The 20,946-nt window shown below is 39.0% G+C and overlaps 4 protein-coding genes across 5 annotated transcripts in view; 2 read left to right on the plus strand and 2 right to left on the minus strand.

Annotated features, from left to right (window-relative positions):
* Positions 1 to 20,946, plus strand: part of LOC115253479 (KAT8 regulatory NSL complex subunit 2) — a 598,461-nt gene that overhangs the window by 113,805 nt on the left and 463,710 nt on the right. The window lies entirely within an intron of this gene.
* LOC134283908 (uncharacterized) lies at positions 294 to 13,284 on the minus strand. Of its 2 annotated transcripts, none has more exons than XM_029879189.2 (2): positions 13,146 to 13,284; positions 294 to 1,584 (listed from the first exon to the last, which is right to left on the minus strand). In XM_029879189.2, exon 2 carries the CDS (start codon positions 1,515 to 1,517, stop codon positions 585 to 587), a length of 933 nt encoding a protein of 310 aa, XP_029735049.2. In that variant the 5' UTR covers positions 1,518 to 1,584; positions 13,146 to 13,284; the 3' UTR covers positions 294 to 584. The 2 variants fall into 2 exon arrangements, with proteins under 2 accessions (XP_029735049.2, XP_019542707.2); XM_019687162.3 differs by lacking the exon at positions 13,146 to 13,284 and adding an exon at positions 1,642 to 1,800.
* On the plus strand, positions 4,540 to 5,382 carry LOC109413483 (NADH dehydrogenase [ubiquinone] 1 alpha subcomplex subunit 5). Its single transcript, XM_019687163.3, has 4 exons — positions 4,540 to 4,665; positions 4,744 to 4,773; positions 4,883 to 5,044; positions 5,114 to 5,382. The coding sequence occupies exons 1-4, from the start codon at positions 4,561 to 4,563 to the stop codon at positions 5,300 to 5,302; spliced, it is 486 nt and encodes a 161-aa protein (XP_019542708.2). The 5' UTR covers positions 4,540 to 4,560; the 3' UTR covers positions 5,303 to 5,382.
* On the minus strand, positions 13,067 to 13,579 carry LOC109413482 (uncharacterized). Its single transcript, XM_062853244.1, has 2 exons — positions 13,397 to 13,579; positions 13,067 to 13,332 (listed from the first exon to the last, which is right to left on the minus strand). Exons 1-2 carry the CDS (start codon positions 13,478 to 13,480, stop codon positions 13,099 to 13,101), a joined length of 318 nt encoding a protein of 105 aa, XP_062709228.1. The 5' UTR covers positions 13,481 to 13,579; the 3' UTR covers positions 13,067 to 13,098.

Below are 20,946 nucleotides of genomic sequence, written 5' to 3' on the forward strand. Positions count from 1 at the left end.
GACACAATTGTAGAACAAATAAAATACTTTAAGTTCACTATGTATCATATCCTGAAAGTCAGCCTCCTGACCTATTCAAACACAATGGGGTACTCACGTATGTATCAATCATTTCATTGCACAGTGAGTTTGTACTTGTATGGGGGGAAAATACCAGTTGCCGGAATTTTCGGATGTCCACTTCTCAAATTACCTATACAATTACGTTAGTTCTTGTGAATCAAGAATGACCCCCATGATTAACTTGATACACAACTTTTGCTGGCTTTCACAATTCATACTAAAACATCTACTTTTGCTCAAAATCGACACATATATTATCTTACCATGTTATATATAACTAATCCCATCCAAAAAATGCGAGTTACAAATAATGCCTTCTTATATAAAATTCAGTTAGGCAAGGAGATTACATTAAAGCATACTGTCAAAATACTATAAAATTCGTTTTAAATAACTTTTGATTCGTAAATACCGTAAAACAATGAGAAGATACGCGTGTATTCCTACTGTAGAATACCAAACTTTGGGGAGTGAAAGCAACAACGCAGGTACTCACCTTCCTCCACCCACCCGTCCATCAGTCAATCGAGATGTAGCTTGTTCCAGCGTTCCTGGTTGTGCCGCCGGGAATCGTGGTGCAGCCCGACGTCGCAATCTTCGTCGTCGTCCAGGAAGTTGTTCGGCGTGCTGGTCACAATCTTACAGCGATACTTTTTGGTGAATTTGGACAGAACATACTTCCGCAGACCGATCCGGGGTTTGAGCGATTTCAGATTGAACCGCTTCCGGGCGCGTTTCGACGATTTTTTCACGGAGGAAACACCGTCCGGCTGCTGGTCCTGGGGCGAAGTGGGTTCCGATGCGACTGCATCGAACTGCAGTTCTCTCCGGACGCTGGAACGACGTGTAGAGCCGCCACCGCCAAGGGCGACCGCATCGCCGGAAGTAAATTCGAAATCGCAACTGACCCAGGATTCGCCGGAAATTCGTTTGGAAGCGGAGATTCGGTTGGCGTTCTTGAGCGCCGACTTGTAAAGTGGGGAAGCCTTTCGGCGGTGACTTCGATGCTTCTTCCGGCTGGAATCGGTGTTCAGTTCCTCGAACAGGTCGCTCAATCCCGGCGAACAGGGTACACACCGGATACTCGGTTCGGTGGCGAACCGCTTCCTTAGCAGACTGTTGTCCCGTTCGATCGCCTGCCACTTGATCAGGCAGTCCCGGCTGTGGCTGTTCATGATGTGCTTCGGAAGCGCCGATATGTAGTAGAATAAGGCCCCACAGTAAGGACAGATGTTGCTATCACAGAACTTAATACTGGAATCCGGCGACTGGACGATCTTCGAAAGGTCATCCTCATGGTTCTTCAGCAGGTGGTGCCGAAGGGTGAACTCGAACAGATACTCGTCTGCGCAGAACGGACAGTGAAAGTACTTCGAAGTGGACAGCAATATTTTGACAATGTTTTTCACCAGGTTGTTTAGTTCGGCTTTCTCGCTACCGTTACTCGACTCCATTTTACGGGGGGTTAACCTCAATCCGGAATCGGACCGATCATCGCTGTTTTGCGATGTGGATAGGAATCTGAAAGGAAATACATGGTAATTCACCGCTCTCAATAGTACGTAAGATGTAATTTACTTTGGCGTTTCGCGTTTCAACTTCTAGAATCGCCATACAACCGAAAAGTTAACGAAATTTGGAGAAAGATTGCAAAACTTTCACTGACCGATCGCGGTTTTGTTTACGACTGATCGGCGGCGGCGACTGATCGATTTTTCTGTTTTTGTTTGTAACTGACAGTTCAGATCAGATACCAAGAACGTTTTTTTAGGTGTTATTTTCTGGAGCAATTCGCGAATAGGGCTTGTTCCTCCAAAACCTTGTCCAAATCTGCATCCAAATTTAAATCCAGAAAGGCGTGTTCAGTCAAAATAAACTTCTACAACTTTATACAGAGTGCATAGAAAATATACGATGCACGGTATCGTTGATATTATACGATATTTATTGGTGGAATAATAACTATACAAGTGATGATCATTTTACGATACAATGATAATATTTGAAAAAAATCTATCATTCACAACTTTTGAAGTATCATACAACTAATGATAGTGATACATGCAATAATCTATGAATAATTTTCAATAATATAATTCCCCATTAGTTTAATGACATATATCAGTTTTGACACTATATTAAGGATTTAATGGTAGAATATGGACGTCATAAAGTTAGTCTGTATTGTTAACTGGATTTAGCACCGCAGTTTTTGGGTGCGAAACTCGCAAACAGATGGAATGAGCTTGACACTGTGTGGCGCCGTACATTATGCCACATAAACATTTATATTTGATGTTTGTACGTGGCATCACTTTAAAGCTTTTGGGAGTGGCAGGTTTTGGTTATCGTCGGATTAGTCAAATATCACTTGCAAGCTTACCTGAAAGCTTCCACTTATTATCTTCTATGGCTAAACCAGACGAAAGAGTTGGAAGTTTCATGCAGTCCAAAGAAAGAACGACATATGTTCAAAACGTTTGCTCCAGCGCTTCCACTGTGATCATTCAATGGACTACCAGCTTGGCGCGCAGCCACAGTTGATCAGCAGGAGTAAATCAATTTTATTTTGTATGGCGAAAAGCATCTAAACTCGAATTTCTCGAAGTGACAAGCTTTTACCAAAAAAATATTTGGTAGGCACCAAACCGGTCATCATTGTGCACAACCGCTACCAAATATTTTTTCGAATAATGTGTTCCACTTCGAAACATACGCCTTTAGATGCTATTCGCCATACAATATTTTTGCGATTTACTTTTAGCGATTTTTCGCGCATAGAAGCTAGCGCCACATTGATCGATGCGGAGAGTAGGAAAACAGCCAAAGCATTTAATTCATTGGGCAGCGACTCGTTGAACAATTTTCCACTTTTTCCACCAAGTTTTCCACCTTCGGAACTTTTATGTTTTTTAACGTCCCGCGAGCACTAGTTCCATATGGTCCCGAACAAAGCGCGATAGGGGAACCTCGAAGAGAACAGCGAATCACGGCACCGACAGTTCAATTCCCGTTTTCACTACACCAGCAATTAAAAATAAACAACGATTCACACTATCATTCACGGAGTTAACAGAACGCGGTGTACACTTTTTTCGAGTCGATAAAGTAGATTTGGTGAAATATTTCCGTGTTGTTTTTATTATTCCCTGTATGATCAAGTAGATGATAAAGCAATGATAGCTTGAATCATTGCTTGAAATTTTTGTTCGAGAAAAATGGCATTTTTGAATGGTAACGATACTTAACAACCCATTCGCTCTATCGTTCTCTCTCTCTTCTCTCTTCTTGGCGTAACGTCCTCATTGGGACAAAGCCTGCTTCTCAGCTTAGTGTTCTATGAGCACTTCCACAGTTATTAACTGAGAGCTTCCTCTGCCAATGACCATTTTGCATGCGTATATCGTGTGGCAGGCACGAAGATACTCTATGCCCAAGGAAGTCAAGGAAATTTCCTTTACGAAAAGATCCTGGACCGACCGGGAATCGAACCCGTCACCCTCAGCATGGTCATGCTGAATACCCGTGCGTTTACCGCCTCGGCTATATGGGCCCTTCGCTCTATCGTTGTAACTATGAAAATGATAACTGCTATCATCAAAACGATTCGTGGTATTGTAGATTTATGATCCAGTTTATGATACCATGAATAATTGAAAAATGTTAACCTGAATCACCGGCGTATAATATCGTTTTATTCGGGCCTGAATCACCGGCGTATAATATTGTTTTATTCGGGTCTAAATCAAAAATCTGAAAAAAATCATAGCGGCTCAGAAAAAGGTGCTCTTTTGTTTAAAGATAAAAACGCATTGAAGATTTCTTAATTAAAAACCCCAATTGACATGTATAGTCAGATTTGATCGTTAATTACAATCAAGAAGCAATAGGCTTATTTTTCGGAAGCTAACGATCACTCTTTTCTCTTGTGGCAGGAAAGAGAACCCTTCGATGTAATCACGATTCCTATGTACGATTACATCGTTTTGATGTAAAATCTTATGTTCTTGTGTACATCGTCCTGCATAATATTCATTCAACCGACGTATTGATCGGGTTGCAGTAGTTCAGATGTAATATTACACAACAGTTTTTTTCTGTGTACAATTGGGGGTCATTCGAATTCTTCTATAATTCTGGAGCTCGATTTGAAAAGGTCGTATGTGCTTTTGTCGATTAAAAATTCGATCAGATGGATTCGCTTATTATAGCAAAAATCGTTGGAATTGAACAAAGTTGATACATACAGCAGAATCATCACAAAACAGGCTTTCCGTTCCATCATAAAAAGTGTCCAAAATATCTTCCATATTGCTACAATAACTAAAATAAACTGATCGAATTTTATATCGACAAATGTACATACGACCTATTCAAATCGAGCTCCAGAATTTATTTTACAAAATTTGAGAAAAAACACCAAATTTGGGTAGTTTGGCGGCTGCGTAGTGGGAATCTCAATTAATCATGAATTTGGTTAAAGTTTTGCCGTCGTGTATGTCGACATGTCGACTCTGTCACCAAATGTCATCCGCTCTCGAGTCCGCAGTTTTTAGCGAACGATTTTCATTTGGCATCGTTTCAATCGATCGAAAACTCCAGGCAAGTTTAATTAAATTTTGTTTTTATCTAGGTTTTATTCGCTAAATAATTGAACTACTTGTTTGAATCTTATTCCAGCGCGTTATCATGTCGGGCGCTATCAAAAAGGTAAGATTTTTCCTTAGAATATCTTTGAATTTAGGAGCAGAAGTTCCCTTCTCGCAGTGTTGATTATGTCATAGTCGCAATGTTTTGATTTGGATCGCCTTTCTTCCAGGCTACCGGATTGACCGGGCTTCATGTGGCCAAGAACCCACACCACACGCTGACGGCTCTGTACAACAAGATCCTCCGGGCCGTAGCGAAGATGCCGCAGGATGCAGCCTACCGGCGCTACACCGAGCAGATTGTTTCCGAGCGTGCCAAGGTTGTGGCAACGGTAAATAAACCAGAGATAACCCTTGCATGACCCTCCATGATTTCGATATTAAACAAAATTCCCTTGCAGACACCCTCGGTTCGTGAAGTGGAGGATAAAATAAACTGCGGCCAAGTGGAAGAGCTGATCCTCCAAGCGGAAAATGAACTGACCCTGGCCCGTAAGATGCTCGGCTGGAAGCCCTGGGAACCCCTAGTGAAGCAAGCCCCGGCCACCCAGTGGTCTTGGCCTCCGGCAAAAATTCACGAACTCAAGTAAGCTAGACACGAATGCGATTTATTGTTTATGTTAGAACACCAGATGCCCTGTAAATACAGTTCTGCTCGATGGAACAGGCACGCCGAAGAGAATCCCAATTCTTGTGAGAAATCCTTGCCTAGGTGAATACAACCTTGAGTTTAAGGCGATAATCGCGTCCTGCAAGCCGAAAGAAATCAAAAGGTATTCAGAATTATTAAGGTTCTACGGATTTGGAACCGGTCTGTCCATAGGCTACGTAGACTCTTTTAGAGGGTCTGGTTCCATAAGAATTTCGAAATTGCTGTATGGACAAAGGTTTAAAGGAGTAGTGAGGGGGAAGGGCTGTACGTAGTTTATGGACAGCGCCAACCTTGTTGGAACCCCAACCAGGTTAAATTTAGGCTACAATGTATTGATGAAAAATAAATCGGAGCTAACTATGACTTGTATTAGAATACGATTACCCAAGAAAAATGTTGCTAGTTATCCTCGTTCAATAACCAATTCTCTGATCGGTTGATGCAAAGGGATCGAGAGAATTAGGAAATATAAAATACATCAGTCTACTGTCTACATACCGTCTCGTCTCGAGGCAGCGATGCCAGTGGAGTGCATAACGATTTTGGAGAAAAGAACATAGCGCGGGCGGTAATGCTGCAGTAAGGAACCCGGCAGAACGTGAACGTTACAGACAGAAGCAAAAATAGCAGACCCTCTTTCGGGAGAAAAAACACTGCCTGAAAACACGTAAGGTTTACCTGAATCTCAACGCATCCCGCAACAACTTTGCCCCGCGAGCCGAAATCCACAGGGATAAAGATAAGAGGCTCTTGATCGACGGACGTGAGGTAATTGAAAGGTGAAAGCAGCACTTCGATGAACACCTATGATGTGGAAAATTCAGACACGGGAGACCAAGGCAACGGAGGCAGGGATAGGGTGCGACTCGAAACTCTTTGCGTGCCGCACACTCTGCTACGAGACAGCACAACAAACTAGAAGGAGACGAGTACGCGCAATCGGTTGTGTTTTGCTCGCTTGCCGCGCGCTGGAGCTTTCCTGTCTCTCACGCTCTGTCGTATGCGCTCTCTCGGTGCTTGTCTCCGTACTTTGCACTTGGCTTGATACTACGCATGATTGGAAAAATTTCGAATCAAACGACCCATCACTTGTTAACCCTTGACAAGCTTAACAACTTTGCCGAAAACACAAACTCTTCAATTAATTTATTAATTGATTTTTTCTGTTTGGAGACAAGCGCAGTCCCAAGCACCGTGCATTACTCCCTGCGCCGTTGAGCTAGTGCTGCGATTGTCTCTCGCACAATTACGAAAGCTCTCACTCATACGTCTCTTGTCTCTCGGCAAAACGGGAGACGAACACTTGCGATTGTGTGAAGCACACGCTTTTATCGCACCGCACGGTGCATGCCGCCAATCCCTGAACGGAGGAGACGACTACGGCAGTGTAGCAGAGTACGGAAATGCTCCAACTTCCACACTGAGGAAAGTTAAGGATGCCATTTACTAACTCAAAACTACAGGTCTACAGGTACAGGTATGTTCCGTTTTTGTCACTATCCATTTTTATCAGTTTCGTACCTTTTCATTCCGTCCTAATTGCTTATCCTTTGACAGATACGCGTATTTCGACTACCACTTGTAATCTTCCTCAGTGGAAATTCAGCCTCTTACAGCATTCCGTTTCCGAAATATTGTTTTGGGAAGCGCCAGAGTCTGACTCCGGATAATCGAGTCCGACCTGTATATCGAGCTTTTTGAGCTCTATAATATATCTAAAGACCAATGAAATACGATTATAAAAGACGAATATATTCACTATTTTCAAAACTACACACCAAATTTTTTGAAATTCTTCCAACGCAAAAAAAAATCAGCAAAATAAATTGCTGAATTTCAGCAAAATTTTTGCTGAGTATCAGCAGAACGTTGCTGATCAACTGTCAAAATTGCTGGAAGGTTCAGCAAGTTGAAAAATAACTGCTGATATTCAGTAAATTCGTATTGCTGAATAAAACCAGCACAAAAAAAATCAGCAAAATTTGCTGAATACCAGCAAACAAAATTTGCAGTGTAGGTATCTCAGTGTAGAATACAAGAACTGAGTAGGTAACTAGGAAAATCATATCTATTTCCAGCCGCACAGGTTAAAAGCTATCGGACGCTTGAACGTGGAAATGTTACAAGTCATTCTTTTGTTAGTAGATTGAAATTCTACTAGGATGCGGGCACCGGTTTTGGCCAGTCTAAGAGAAATCATTTTTATAAAAATAACCAATAATCCAATGAAAACTACCAATGTGTTAAATGAAAGGTTTCGATCTACATTTTATTAGAAAAATGCAGAAATCAAGCTAATACTTGATTTTTGTATTAAAGTGCCACTGGTCATAATAGAAGCATTGCCGCAGTTTTGGCCATATTCTCAGCTTTGGTTTCTATTTTGGCCAATCACGTGTATTTCTTATGGGAGTGGCCAAATTAGAAGCACCCTGGCCAAAATAGTTATATGAGAGCTGATTTTTTAAGGAAAATTATTTTTTTTCTTCCAATTTTCAATCAAAATGTATGGTTTTCACAGCTGTAATCCTCATATTATATTGGAATCTACTAGTAAAAAATAAATTTATGCTGATTTAGATCGTAACAGGCTGAATACCGCACTATGGCCAAAACTCCGGGCTGGCCAAAACTGAAGCTTCTACCCTACTGTTTTTTTTTTTTTCATTTCAGGCCTAAAAACTTAAAATGTTTTACTTGTATTTATTTAGCTAAGAACTGTGATTGTTCGTAGACGATTATTTTATGAACATTTTGGGGTGTCATGTGGTGATATAGCAGGCAACCTAGCAAATTCAGTAATTACACGTTAATTTCAATATGTGGAACCTTTTTAATTTGCATACTGCAACATAAAAACTGAAAAGAATGATATCAATAGTGGTAAAAACTAGGTATCTCAGAACAACTCCTCCATTATTTATGTTTCATTTTGAGTGCTATAACTAGGTAACTCGACAATTTTTCAACCATTTATTGTTTTTATCAAAGGTTTAAACCAAAAATAGTTCAATACTTTTTCTTGTAGCAGAAAGAGTAGAAACTGAATGAGCAATCAATGCTAAAAAATAATTATTTTAAAGGCTCCATACCTTTGGAACAACTGCATGAAAAATTGTATAATTTTCAAAGTCATTTTTCTCAAAACTATAATTTTTGAGTTACCTAGTTCTAGCATTAGGGGACGATTTAGTTTTCATGAGAAAAACTTGTTCAAAATACGAATTAGTAGCGTGACGTTACAACGTTGTAACGTCACACTATTTATTCCCATTTTGAACATACTTTTCCAATAAAAACTACATGTTCAACAGCTCATACTTATCGCAAATTTTACAAGAAATCCGAATATGCAAAAATAGTTTAGTTTTATGGTCGTATTTATGAGTTACAGTCGAAAATCTGCCCAAAAAGGCGTCAAAACGTTGTAACATCGTGGTAGAATGTGTCAGCTAATCATTATAGATCAATAATAGATAGGATGTGAACTATATATAAGAACTATCTATAAGAAACTATCAAACTCGACTCGATTATCCGGCAATAGGAAAAAATCACCCTGGATAATCGAACATTTTGTTTTATTTCATTAGCTTATTGTATTAGGGCACCATAATTGGTATCTCTTCCGGGGATTGCTCCAGGATGTCCATCTGGATATTCCTCCAAGAACTTCCTTCTGGAGATCTTTCTTCTTCTTCTTCTTCTTCTTCTATACGGCTCTATGTACCAACTGGAACTTGGCATGTCTCTTCAAGTGTTATTCGAGAAATTAAACAGTTGAAGGCTTTCTTTGCTTGTCATTGCCTGAATTTTTACACTAGAATCTTTTTTACAAGACTTTTTTTAAGTGAAATAAATTTCACATGGTTTTTACACCATTTCTTTAAACTACGCGATGCGCTGAATTCTTCTCTCCTGGTCGCTATTTCTTACCGACGGGGCTCAAATTTCTACCAGAGATCTCTCTTGTCATCCTTGGTTTTAATCAGTAATTACTACAAGCGATTCTGCCTTGTTTTCCTCTAGATTCCTTAATGGATGTCTTCTGTCTGACTGACCTAGTTTAAAAGTTCCTTAAGGCGAATTAGGAGTTTCTCTAGGAAAAAGGAGTCTAGGATCTTGAAAACGATCTGGGGATTTCTCCAGCAACTCCTGCAGGGTTCTCACAAGAAACTAAGGATTCCCAAAAAAAAAATCTAAAGAAATCTAATCAATTCTGAAAGTATCCCTCGAGGAACAATTAGATGATTTCTTGAAAGAACTTATAGGTACAGGATTCCTAGAAGGAATTTCTCAAGAATCCTCATAAGGAACTTCTAGCGGATTCATAGGAATAACTCCCCGGAAATTTATATACAGAACATCAGGAGGACTCCCTGAAGAACCTTCTGGAGGATTTGAGGAAAGAATTCCTGGAAGATTACTAGACCAAACTTCTGGGAGATTCCAAGTAAACGCAGTAAGAAATCGGGGAGAATTATAATAATTACAATATCTTTTTAAACAAGATTTTCAGCCCAAGGCTGGTTCATCTAGTAATTATGAGGAAATAACAAATATGAAAGATAGAATCCTGTTAGAAAATATCTTGGAAGTATTAATAATAAAAATTCCAGTAGGTGTTTCTATAGCGCATAAATGCCAAAACAAAGTCCTGTAGGAATCCTTCAAAGATATTTTTGGTTGGAGGAAATTCCAGGGAAAAATATCATAAGAAACTCTTTAAAGACTCCAAGAAAGAACTTCTGATGAAATTCTAGAAAAACTGTTGAAGAAATCCCAGAAAGAAATTCTGGAGGAACCCCAGAAAAAGGCACTGGAGAAACTTCAGAAAAATTTTCTGGCGGGATTTCAGAAAGTAATCTTGAAAAAATTTTGAAGAAACGGAGAAACTCCTACACGTTGGACTCAATTATCCAGAGCCGGGATATGATGCTTTTCAAACACATATCTGGAGCACGGAATGCTCTAAAAAGCTGAAATTTGAACATTTTGTCAAGCCTACATTGATAAGTAATCTGTCAAAATTTCAGCTTCTTACAGCATTCCGTTTGCGAGATATATTTTTGGCAAGCACCAAAACCCGACTTCAGATAATCGAGTCCGATCTGTATTTCAAAAGTAAAATCTTGATGAATCTCCAAAGCAACTCTTAGATGAATTTCAACAGGATGTCTAGGTTAAATCCTAGAATTATTTTCTTAGTTCACCTTGTGCATTAGGGCCATTCTAGACCAAAACCGTACACTACGTCAGCGAGCTGTTCCCAGCATAATGCTTGAGGAAGGTCAATAAATTCCAATTCTTGGTAGAATTTTAGAAGAGATCCTCGAAGAAACTCCAGGAGAAATTTGAAAAGAGACATCTAGATTGATCCGAGAAGAAATTTCTGAAGAAATCATAAGGGGAAGAACATCTTTTCTCTAAAAATTCTTATCGAATTCCAAAAGATAAACAAGTGGCATGATACAAGGTAACCTAGCAGAATTCTGGAGGAACTTCTTGGGGAAACCAATATTTTGGAAAAGTTACAAGTGATTGCTTCCTAAAAGTATCCTAGACGAAACTGTGAAGATGATCCACGAGCATGAGAGAAATGCCTTCCGGAAGGAAGTAAACATATCCTTTTTTGAAAGGATATCGAAATTATGTTCCTAAAGATTAATCATTCCTGGAAGTATTGTCTATCCGGTTGGAATCAAGACCGACATTCAATCAAAAATTGCCATTTTTTTAGTCCACAGGTGTCGCAACTGCTTCGCATCTAGTGCGCTGTGTTGCTGACAATAACGAAAAGGATGCGCACTACTTTTGACATGACTAAAAAACGTCGCGAGTTGGGTCGCGTCGCGACTTGATTATGCGAAGTCCGGTTTGGTGGCGGCCCGACAATATATCATATTTTAAAACATCGATCGGGTACTGGAACTGTAATATGTGTCATTCTTGCGTTCAATGAAAATAAATTTCCAAAAATGTGGTCACAAATGTGGTGAAAACCTCTTGTCAGCGTCACAGTCAAAAACTGTAATTTGAACTGGTCAACCAAGATGTGCTATAAAACATCAAAAAACTAATAAATTTCATAGTAAACTTCATATTTTTATCTTTGGAATGTGTTCTACAGTAAAACTTCCAAGTCATATTGAAATGTTGCAAAATATTATGTCAAAGAAAATTATTCCGTTTTTATCACTATTCCGTTTTTGTCAACTGAAAATCGCGGACTGTGTTGATAAAAACGGAGCATACCTGTAATAACATTATAACAGAATTGAATATAAGTGGGCGGGATGTTCATTTGAAGATTAAATGTCAGTCAATGATCTAATTTTGGTACGCACAGACGCTTGCCGGAAGGCATCGTAAGTTATAAAAGTAGCATTTGCTTCATCAGATAACTACAAAAAAACAACAAAGCAGCCGCTAAGCATGATATCGCAGCTGAACTTATCAAGATGGACCAAGAAAAATAGTCCACTTGCCTGCACCGCATGATGATGTCAGGATCTGGGAAACCGAACAGCTATCGTAGAAGTGGAAAGTAGGGAAAATCTGCTCCATTCACAACAATTGTGCCTTAAGGCGATCATTTAAAATGTGAGAGCTTTAGAGCGATTACCATTTTGAATGACGCCTGCAAATTCCTATCCCACATCATCTTCCGTCGTATGTCATCTAAAACAAATGATTTCGTGGGAAGTTGTCATGCCGGCTTCATCGACGGCCGATCGACGACGAACAAGATCTTCACTGTACGGCAAATCCCTCAGAAATGCCATAAATACAGTCAGGTCTTTTTTTACGCGGTTTTCATTTACGCGGCCGCGTAAATGAAAACTCCATATAAAAAAAAAATTCATCGTCTTATTTTTACATGATTCGTCGAGAAATGGTGAGACTTTTTTTACGCGGTTTTTCGAATTTTGAACTGAGTTTTTTTTTTACGCGGTACGTATCCCCCGCGTAAAAAAAAACCTGACTGTACCTGGTCCCAACGTATCACCTTTTCATCGACTTCAAGGCGGTATACCACAGTATCGACCACACAAGGTATGGATAATCATGGACGAAAACAACTTTCCTGGGAAGCTGACCAGACTCATCAAAGCTACGTAAGGGTTTCGTGCGTTGCGGACTGTCTTCGATGGCATCGTTGAAAGCATCTTAAGGATGATCTGTCAAAGGAGTTCTGATGAAAGACCGGTCCAGCCAAGCATCTCATCAAGCAGGGATCCGTATTGCAAGAAGCATGTGTGGAGACTGTACTGGAACGACTCCAAATGTTCAAAAGCAACCCGGTTGCGACAACGCTGAATCCGAACGACTAACATAGCAAAGCAATGCAACTAACCGACGATGAATAGGCCGACTGAATGAAGCGTGCATATTTCGTACAAGGAAGCCGTAAGATGTTTGTCCAGACATATGCCACGCGGTCAACGTTTCGTATCCATTAAATGAAAACCCCGAAGAACATCACTTGAACGCCGTCAAGCATCTGCTAAACCCGAGGTGTATCTCGAAGTTTCACTTACAGGATACGCCTCTCGAATAAGGAATAAACTTTAAGTGAAGAACTAACACTGTTGTCAAATCTCACATTCATCATGAAAGCATATGTTCCTATGCAGATAAGACTCGAAGTCATGATACCTACAGGATTTCTCACACCATGCCACAATAATCCAACACAACATTCACCATCATTTCAATCTCTGTAACTCTAACTTAGTAATTATGCGTAAGCGTCAGCATCCCACCGAATTTAGCTTTACCGTCGCCTTGAAATCCACCGAAATGCTGATTGTAGCTGGCCGATCCCTGCACTTCGGTGTTTCCGCTCTTACTGCGCCACAAACGGGCGATCGCTTCGGCCGTGACGTCCGTACCCTCGTCCTGCTGGTGCGTAGCTCCGAAGTTCATCGAAAACTGGCGTCTGACGCGGTGAACTGCTGACGGTGTCTGAGGGAAGGAATCAGAACTTTTTGGACTGAATCTGTTTCAAACAATTTTGAGATATTATTACCTCTCCCGGAATGGGTCCACATGATGCCAGAGAACAGCAGATTATGAGTAGAAGAATCAGAAGGTGAATTCTGAATCTGATCATCTTCAAAGGAGAAACAAACTTTTTTTTTACACACAAACTATTCTGGACGATCAATGGGAATCTACTGATTCGCACACTTCAGCGAGATCGCAGCGTGAGTCAGTGATAATAATGCGGGTAGGAGTTATTATTATTATTCAGCATTCAAGCTGATAACGACCAATGGAATGGAATTGTAACAATTAATCAGTGAGGAAGGCTGTAGTGACGTTTTGTAACTACGCTTTCTTTCCTGCACGTGTTATTCAGAGCGCGGATCAGAACAGTTCGTTTTCATATCATCTTTGGTAATTCGTTCATCTATTCGGAGATAATGTTTTTATTTATCTATACCTACTGCCGGCGTGTAATAGATGAGAGAGGTGAGATGATGCAGCTATGAATGGGTGAGCTCGTTTCATGTTATTTTTTAATTTAGAAAGTTTAGCGGTATGATTTCACCTTTATCACGCAAGGTGTGGAAATTGTCTTATTGCAACAACATAGATAGAAAAATGTTTGAATGTAAGAAAATTTAGAGGTTTCCTGATTTTATCCCCGGCAGTTTCAAATGTTCAAGTCACTAAGCCCTCGAGTCCTCGACTGGGAATTATTGGCCTTAATCTTCAAAGCAATACACATGAATGAAGAGAACTAAGGTGATAAACAATTGTGCTCATTCTGCGAATGGAGTGACGTGACAAAAGTCGGAGTCGTATATGGAGGTGATGAATCGATTCTATAACATTCCCCAGAAAACCAATCCCCAGAATTCCATTCCCCAGAATGTACCATTCCCCAGAAAACCATTTCCCAGAAACCCATTCCCCAGAATGTACCATTCCCCAGAAATCCATTCCCCAGAATATACCATTCCCCAGAATTCCATTCCCCAGAAAAAAAATAAAACTATTGCTTTAATTCTGAATGGTTTATATTAATAGCTAAAAATCAAATATTTATTCGTAAAAAAATCTTATTTGACAAGAAAAACTTCGGAAATAAGCATGATTTGCCTTTACAATTTAGGCTATTGGTATAATTATTGGCATCGCAACTGCTTACTTTTTCAACATACATTTTTCCTTCTTTTCTGCATAGGCTGTTCTTTCGAATTGTACTTTTCAGTAAATTATCGGCATCAAAACTTCTTACATTTTCTACGTAGTTTTTTCCTTCTTTTCTGCATAGGCTATTCTTTCAAGTTACACTATTCAGGTAATTATCGGCACCACAAGCACAGGTGTTTAGAAATTTAGAAAAAAATATGAAATAAATATAACAGCAATTTTAACACCGGTGGAGGCTGTAATGCCCATAATTTCCCGAAAAGTGCAATTCGAAAGAACAGCCTATGCAAAAAAGAAGGGAGAATCTATGTTAAAAAAGTAAGCAGTTGCAATGCCGATAATTTCTTGAAAAGTGCAACTGGAAAGAACAGCCTATGCAAAAGAAGGGAAAATTTTTGATAAACATATAAGCAGTTGTAATGCCAACAATTCTTACAACGACTCAAACATTTTTTTTAACGAAGAAGGAAACGTAACACTCTGATAATTGCCATCGTACATCGATTTAACGGTTTATTTGAAAATTTGAGAGTTGACCAACTGCCAATTCGCGGCGCTCGCATAGTTTTTGTTTGAGTTTGACGTTTGCTCACTACTGCCACCTAGTTGATGATTGGCCAAATTCAGTCCTTTTAGAATTAAGCGAACCTATTTGCGAGACTAAAATTTAAATCGAAAAATGTTCGAAGTGTTACGTCTGTTTGTCTGTGGTGACATTGTTTTCCTTGCGGCATTCAAAAACCCAACACTGTTCCTTTTTTTAAACAAGCTTTTTTTTTAGAATTTAGGCAATTGGTACAATTATTGGAATTATAACTGCTTTCATTTTCAACATAGACTTTTCCTTCTTTGCTGCATAGGCTGTTCTTTCGAATTGCACTTTTCAGGAAATTATCGGCATCACAACTGCTTACTTTTTCAACATAGATTTTCCCTTCTTTTCTACATAGGCTGTTCTTTCGAGTTACAATGTTTAGGCTAGTTACAATCGGCACCACAAGCACAGGTGTTTAGAAATTTGAAAAAAAAATATATAATAAATATAACAGCAATTTAACACCGGTGGTTGTAATAATGCCCATAATTTCCTGAAAAGTGCAATTCGAAAGAACAGCCTATGTAGAAAAGAAGGGAGAATCTATGTTGAAAATGTAAGCAGTTATAATTTAATTTTTTCACTAATTTCCTTAATTTTAAGAAGAATATTGTTTAAAAAGAAGGAACATTGTTTGGTTTTTGAATGCCAAAAGGAAAACAATGATACTTTTTCCCTTCTTCATTAAAAATATTTAGAATTGTTGGCATTAAAACTGCTTATATGTTCACTTTTTCTATTCCATTCCACAGTATTGGAATAATGATGAAAGCCCTACTCATACCGCAGAAGCCTTTGAAGCGAATAATTAGGAACAGCCATTGGGATGGATCCCTCCAACCGTTTGCAAAGAAAAACGTGATCAGTTGAGTCTTTAGTATCTTGTACACTGAACAACATCAGAAGAATATGCGTTTTCTCTGTAAATTTTGCACATCACTTTTAAAACGTTATTTATCGTAAAACAAGTGCTGCACAATTTTCACAAATCTGTCAAAAACAAAACATTTTATAGCAACGCAACTAACAGTTTGTGAACTTTCAAGATAGGTTTAAAGATCAACATGCAACTGTGTACAATGGTAATTAAACGTTTGAACCATTGTAGAATATGGGCCTGATTACGAGTGTCACTTCACGGTGAAATCGAAAAAGTGACACCGGTAATAAGGACAGTGAAAGTGATTCCCATTTGATTAACCCACAACTTTTTCACCGTGGATTCGCAATGTGTCACCGTGATCGATTTTCACCGTGAAGTGACACTCATAATAAGGGCCTATTTTTATGGATATGTATGTATGTATACATTTTTACCTTAATTTGTTACATATACCGTATAAGAAATAGATATTTGCTCGTAATAACACTATAATGTTAAAATCCTTGCCTATAATACTTATGACACACATGTGATACAAGAATCACTGAACAATTGCGCTTGAAATGAGTGCCATACTGAAAATTCTCTCAGTTCAAGTCAGTCTTGTTAGAATTTTCTTGACACTGCGTACCGTTGTACAGGAATCATACTCGTATCACATGTCTGTCCGTGGTATAACATATCATTATGATCAACATTTTACTGTTTGTGTATCGAATTAAACTTTTTAGCAGAGTATATTAAGCTTTTCTGGGGAATGGTACATTCTGGGGAATGGATTTCTGGGGAATGGTGCATTCTGGGGAATGGATTTCTGGGGAATGGACTTCTGAGAAATGGTACATTCTGGGGAATGGTACATTCTGGGAAATGGTTTTCTGGGGAATGGAATTCTGGGGATTGGTATTCTGGGGAATGGTTTTCTGGGGAATGTTATAGAATCGATGAATCGCGACTCGAATGTAGTGACTCTCCATTTGATTTACACGGCGAGTCACTTCATTCGAGTCGAGTTTTGCCCCCTCGATGTACGACTCCTACTTTTGTCACGTCACTCTATTCGCAGAATGAGCACAAATAACCGAACATGGATTTCTGACGACACTGATTAGGCTCTAACACGTGCAATGTTAGTCAGAATCTCAGTGGAAAATGTGTGTTCATGTTACAAACGAAGTATCGACTTCCGATGCTTCCGAACTTTGAAGATTCTTAACTGGGTTGTTATTGTGGGCTTCGAGGCCGTGCGGCTGGAGCCGTCAGTCATCTAGGCGTTTCGTAAGCCTTGTTCAGTCTGTGCAACCAAGACGGTTTAGTGTCTCTTTATTCTGTCAGCGGGAGTTGATTCCTCCGAAATAATGTGAGATTGGATGTGATATCTCATCAAAATAACACGTTTTATTTTATAATATGTCTTGTAAGAGAGTACATTTATTTCAACCAGAAGGAGGGTCACATGCGAAAGGGAGGGCATAAAAAGGGAAACTTATATCTCTTTCGTGACGAACCAGCACAATTGTGCTGTTGAGCGGTAACAGTTTTGCATATTTTTTTCATCTGCTTAGAATTTGTTTCATTGATGTAAACTGTTTCTATCGTTCAGCCATTACTTATACTTGTTTGTGTGTAAACAAACTTTTGTTTACGTTGCCTGTGAGATTTACCACAACAAGGTAAACAAAAAGTGGACAAAAACCGTAAAACATGAAAAAGTTTTATCTGTTGCATATTTTTTATTTCCGATTTATCTAGGTAGTCAAAGCTAGAAATCGAAAGATAAAGAGTAGTTCTTTCAAATGAGGTAAAATAATTGTTGTTTTGTTGGGAAATCTTAAAGTTCTGGAGAGCCAAAGTTGAGCCATTTGTATGGAGATTTCACTTTTTTGCGCTCCGTCACGAAAGGGATATATTGCTTTGCTTAAATGTAAATTCGAACTGCATACATATATTGTGATTAGTAAAACTTCGTCAATCAACAATACAACTTTTGAATTATTCATCATTCATACAAAAATCAACTATAAAAGAATATGGTTCACATCCCTTTGCATGTAACCCCTCAAATGTTTGACCGTGTGTACGTACCTCCTGGACAAATTTGAATTTCTGAAAAATAGAGCACTAAATGAGACAGTGAAAACTGTTTGGTTCATTCCTTACAATTTTGTTTTATTTTTACAGCCGACTTGAAACTAAAATTCCTTATATTTAGAAAGTATTCCATTCGTCAAAATGTTGCCCAAAGTTTTTTTTTTGTTCTCAATCTTCCAGCGCAGACAACGCCGTCCCTGTCGTCGGTTTCAACCATAGGATTGTCCCTGTACCAATCAGACGATCGCATCGAGTCTAACAGCCAACTTCGACTATCGGTAAAATTTAGTTGACTGTTCAAATTGTACAATAGGAACAACAGGCGATGATGCTGTCTGCGATGGGCAAGATTAAAACGTTTGCTGGTTCTAAATACCTAAAGTAGTGTAACTGTTTCGTGAAATTAAAACTGTTTCCTGGTCTCACATTCCGAAAAGTTCACACTAAGATGAGATTTTGCGCTCATTATTACCGAACTGGCAACTTATTTCACAACGTTCTTTTTTTTTGTCACAGAATCATACATTATCTATCGCTGGTTTCGTTTTTTAAAAGTACCTAAATTTGTTCTTACGTTTTAGTTAGAATTTTGTTACTTTGCCTCGAAATGGGTAGTTTTTGCCGTTTTTTTGATTTGTCCCTTCACTCCGAACGTGTTCATGTTTTTTTTTTTGACGTAGCCAAATGGATTTCTTCCAAAAATGTGGTCCAATTCACGTAAAACGCGCATGATGATACTGTGTAGGGACAGAATAAATAAATTACGTGTGTGTTCTAAAATGAACCTAATTTGAACAGGCTTGCGGCAGAGGTATTGCATACTGCCGGTGATCCTGTATTATATGTGGTTGGAGAAATTTCGTCAAATTGACAGTCGCTGGAGATGAATTTCAGTAATTTGATAGTACGAAAATTGGATTCGGTATTCTACTGCACAACTTAAACATCTAAGTTTGCAACTCTCAGGCGTTTACGCTGTTCAGTAAAAATCTGAATACCCAGTTATTTATGGAAAAATTGTTGTCCCATTCGTTTGCGTTAGGGAACGCTTAGTTTTGATCGTGTCATTCGATGGTTATTCTGCGTGAGATCATGAAATAAATTTGTTATGGTTTTTATCTAATTCCCGTCTATCTAAGCACCGACCAATGATGATCGAATTTATTCTTGCACCTCGTTTAATGCCTCATAGTAAATTTTGTATCGAAAACTAATTTATAAATTAGCTTCCATAACAACTAAAAACTATTGAAAAGAAAAAATAAATTCCTTAAAATAATAAGATTGAATGTTTATTTCTGTCTATTTCGGGCATAACCTGAATTCAATTCCCGGCACACCTTCTACGTGACATTATGGATGACATAGGGTGGGCAAAAAATACGATTTGACCAAAGACTTTGATTTGATCGTAACTTTTTATTCGAAAAGTCGGTCAAATTCCTCGCAATCGAAAACGAATCATGTGTTGAAAGTACGATTGTGCAGAAAGTTTTGAACGAAGAAATCTTTCTCTGTGGTTGTGAAATACATACGATGTTCCATATGCAGAAAACCCACGCACACTTTTGTTTGTATCCTCCCTAGACGAAAACAACTGTAAACAAACAAACAGATGGGAAAATCGATTGATTTTATTATTTGAACAGCTTTTGCCTGTATTCTGAAGCAATGAAATCCAACTTTGCAGTGCCAGAGAGCTGTTGTAAGGTGTGAATTTGGCGAAGTGAAAAGCTGCAAAGCTTCTCACAGAAGCTGTGAAGCTTCTCACAGAGGAAGCTGTGAAGCTTCTCACAGAAGAAGCTGTGAAGCTTCTCACAGAAGAAGCTGTGAAGCTTCTCACAGAAGAAGCTGTGAAGCTTCTCACAGAAGAAGCTGTGAAGCTTCTCACAGAAGAAGCTGTGAAGCTTCTCACAGAAGAAGCTGTGAAGCTTCTCACAGAAGAAGCTGTGAAGCTTCTCACAGAAGAAGCTGTGAAGCTTCTCACAGAAGAGGCTGTGAAGCTTCTCACAGAAGAGGCTGTGAAGCTTCTCACAGAAGAAGTTGTGAAGCTTCTCACAGAAGAGGCTGTGAAGCTTCTCACAGAAGAGACTGTGAAGCTTCTCACAGAAGAGGCTGTGAAGCTTCTCACAGAAGAAGCTGTGAAACTTCTCACGGAAGAAGATGTAAAGCTTCTCACAGAAAAGGCTGTGAAGCTTCTCACAGAAGCTGTGAAGCTTCTCACAAAAGCTGTGAAGCTTCTCACAAAAGCTGTGAAGCTTCTCACAGAAGCTTCTCAATTGAACGATGATGGCAATTTTGCGTCTGATAAGACGGAAATTAGCGTATATGACGAAGTAGATGTCTTCCATATCTATATTTAAGTTCTAATAAATTCAAATGATTTCACGATAACATTTGATGGTGTAGTTTCAAAATAATTATTCAATGTAGGTCCTCAAAATCTGAGAATTTTTTTCAAGCACAACTTTTATACTGTCATAACAGATCCTGGAAAACCCCCTGAAAAAATCCCGGGAGCAATCCATGAAAGAATCCCGAAGTAATCCCTGAAAGTATCTCGAGAAGAAGAGTCCCTGTGAGAATCCTGGAGGAATTCCCTGAAAGAGCTCCAGGATAAATTTAAAAAGGAATCCCGAAAGGATTCATGGAGACATTCCCAAGATAAATTTCCTGAAGAAACGCCAGATTTAATCCTAAAAGAAACCAATGATGGGGTCCAGGAAGATATCCATAAAGGAATCCCGAAGAAAATCTTTGAAAATGTGCCTGGGAGATTTTTGGGAGAAATACTTACAGGAACCCAGAGAGAAAACCCAGAAATAATTCTAAAGAAAACTCTGAAGCA

The sequence above is a fragment of the Aedes albopictus genome, chromosome 2 (genome assembly GCF_035046485.1).
Source record: "Aedes albopictus strain Foshan chromosome 2, AalbF5, whole genome shotgun sequence".
Taxonomy (NCBI): Eukaryota; Metazoa; Arthropoda; class Insecta; order Diptera; family Culicidae; genus Aedes; species Aedes albopictus.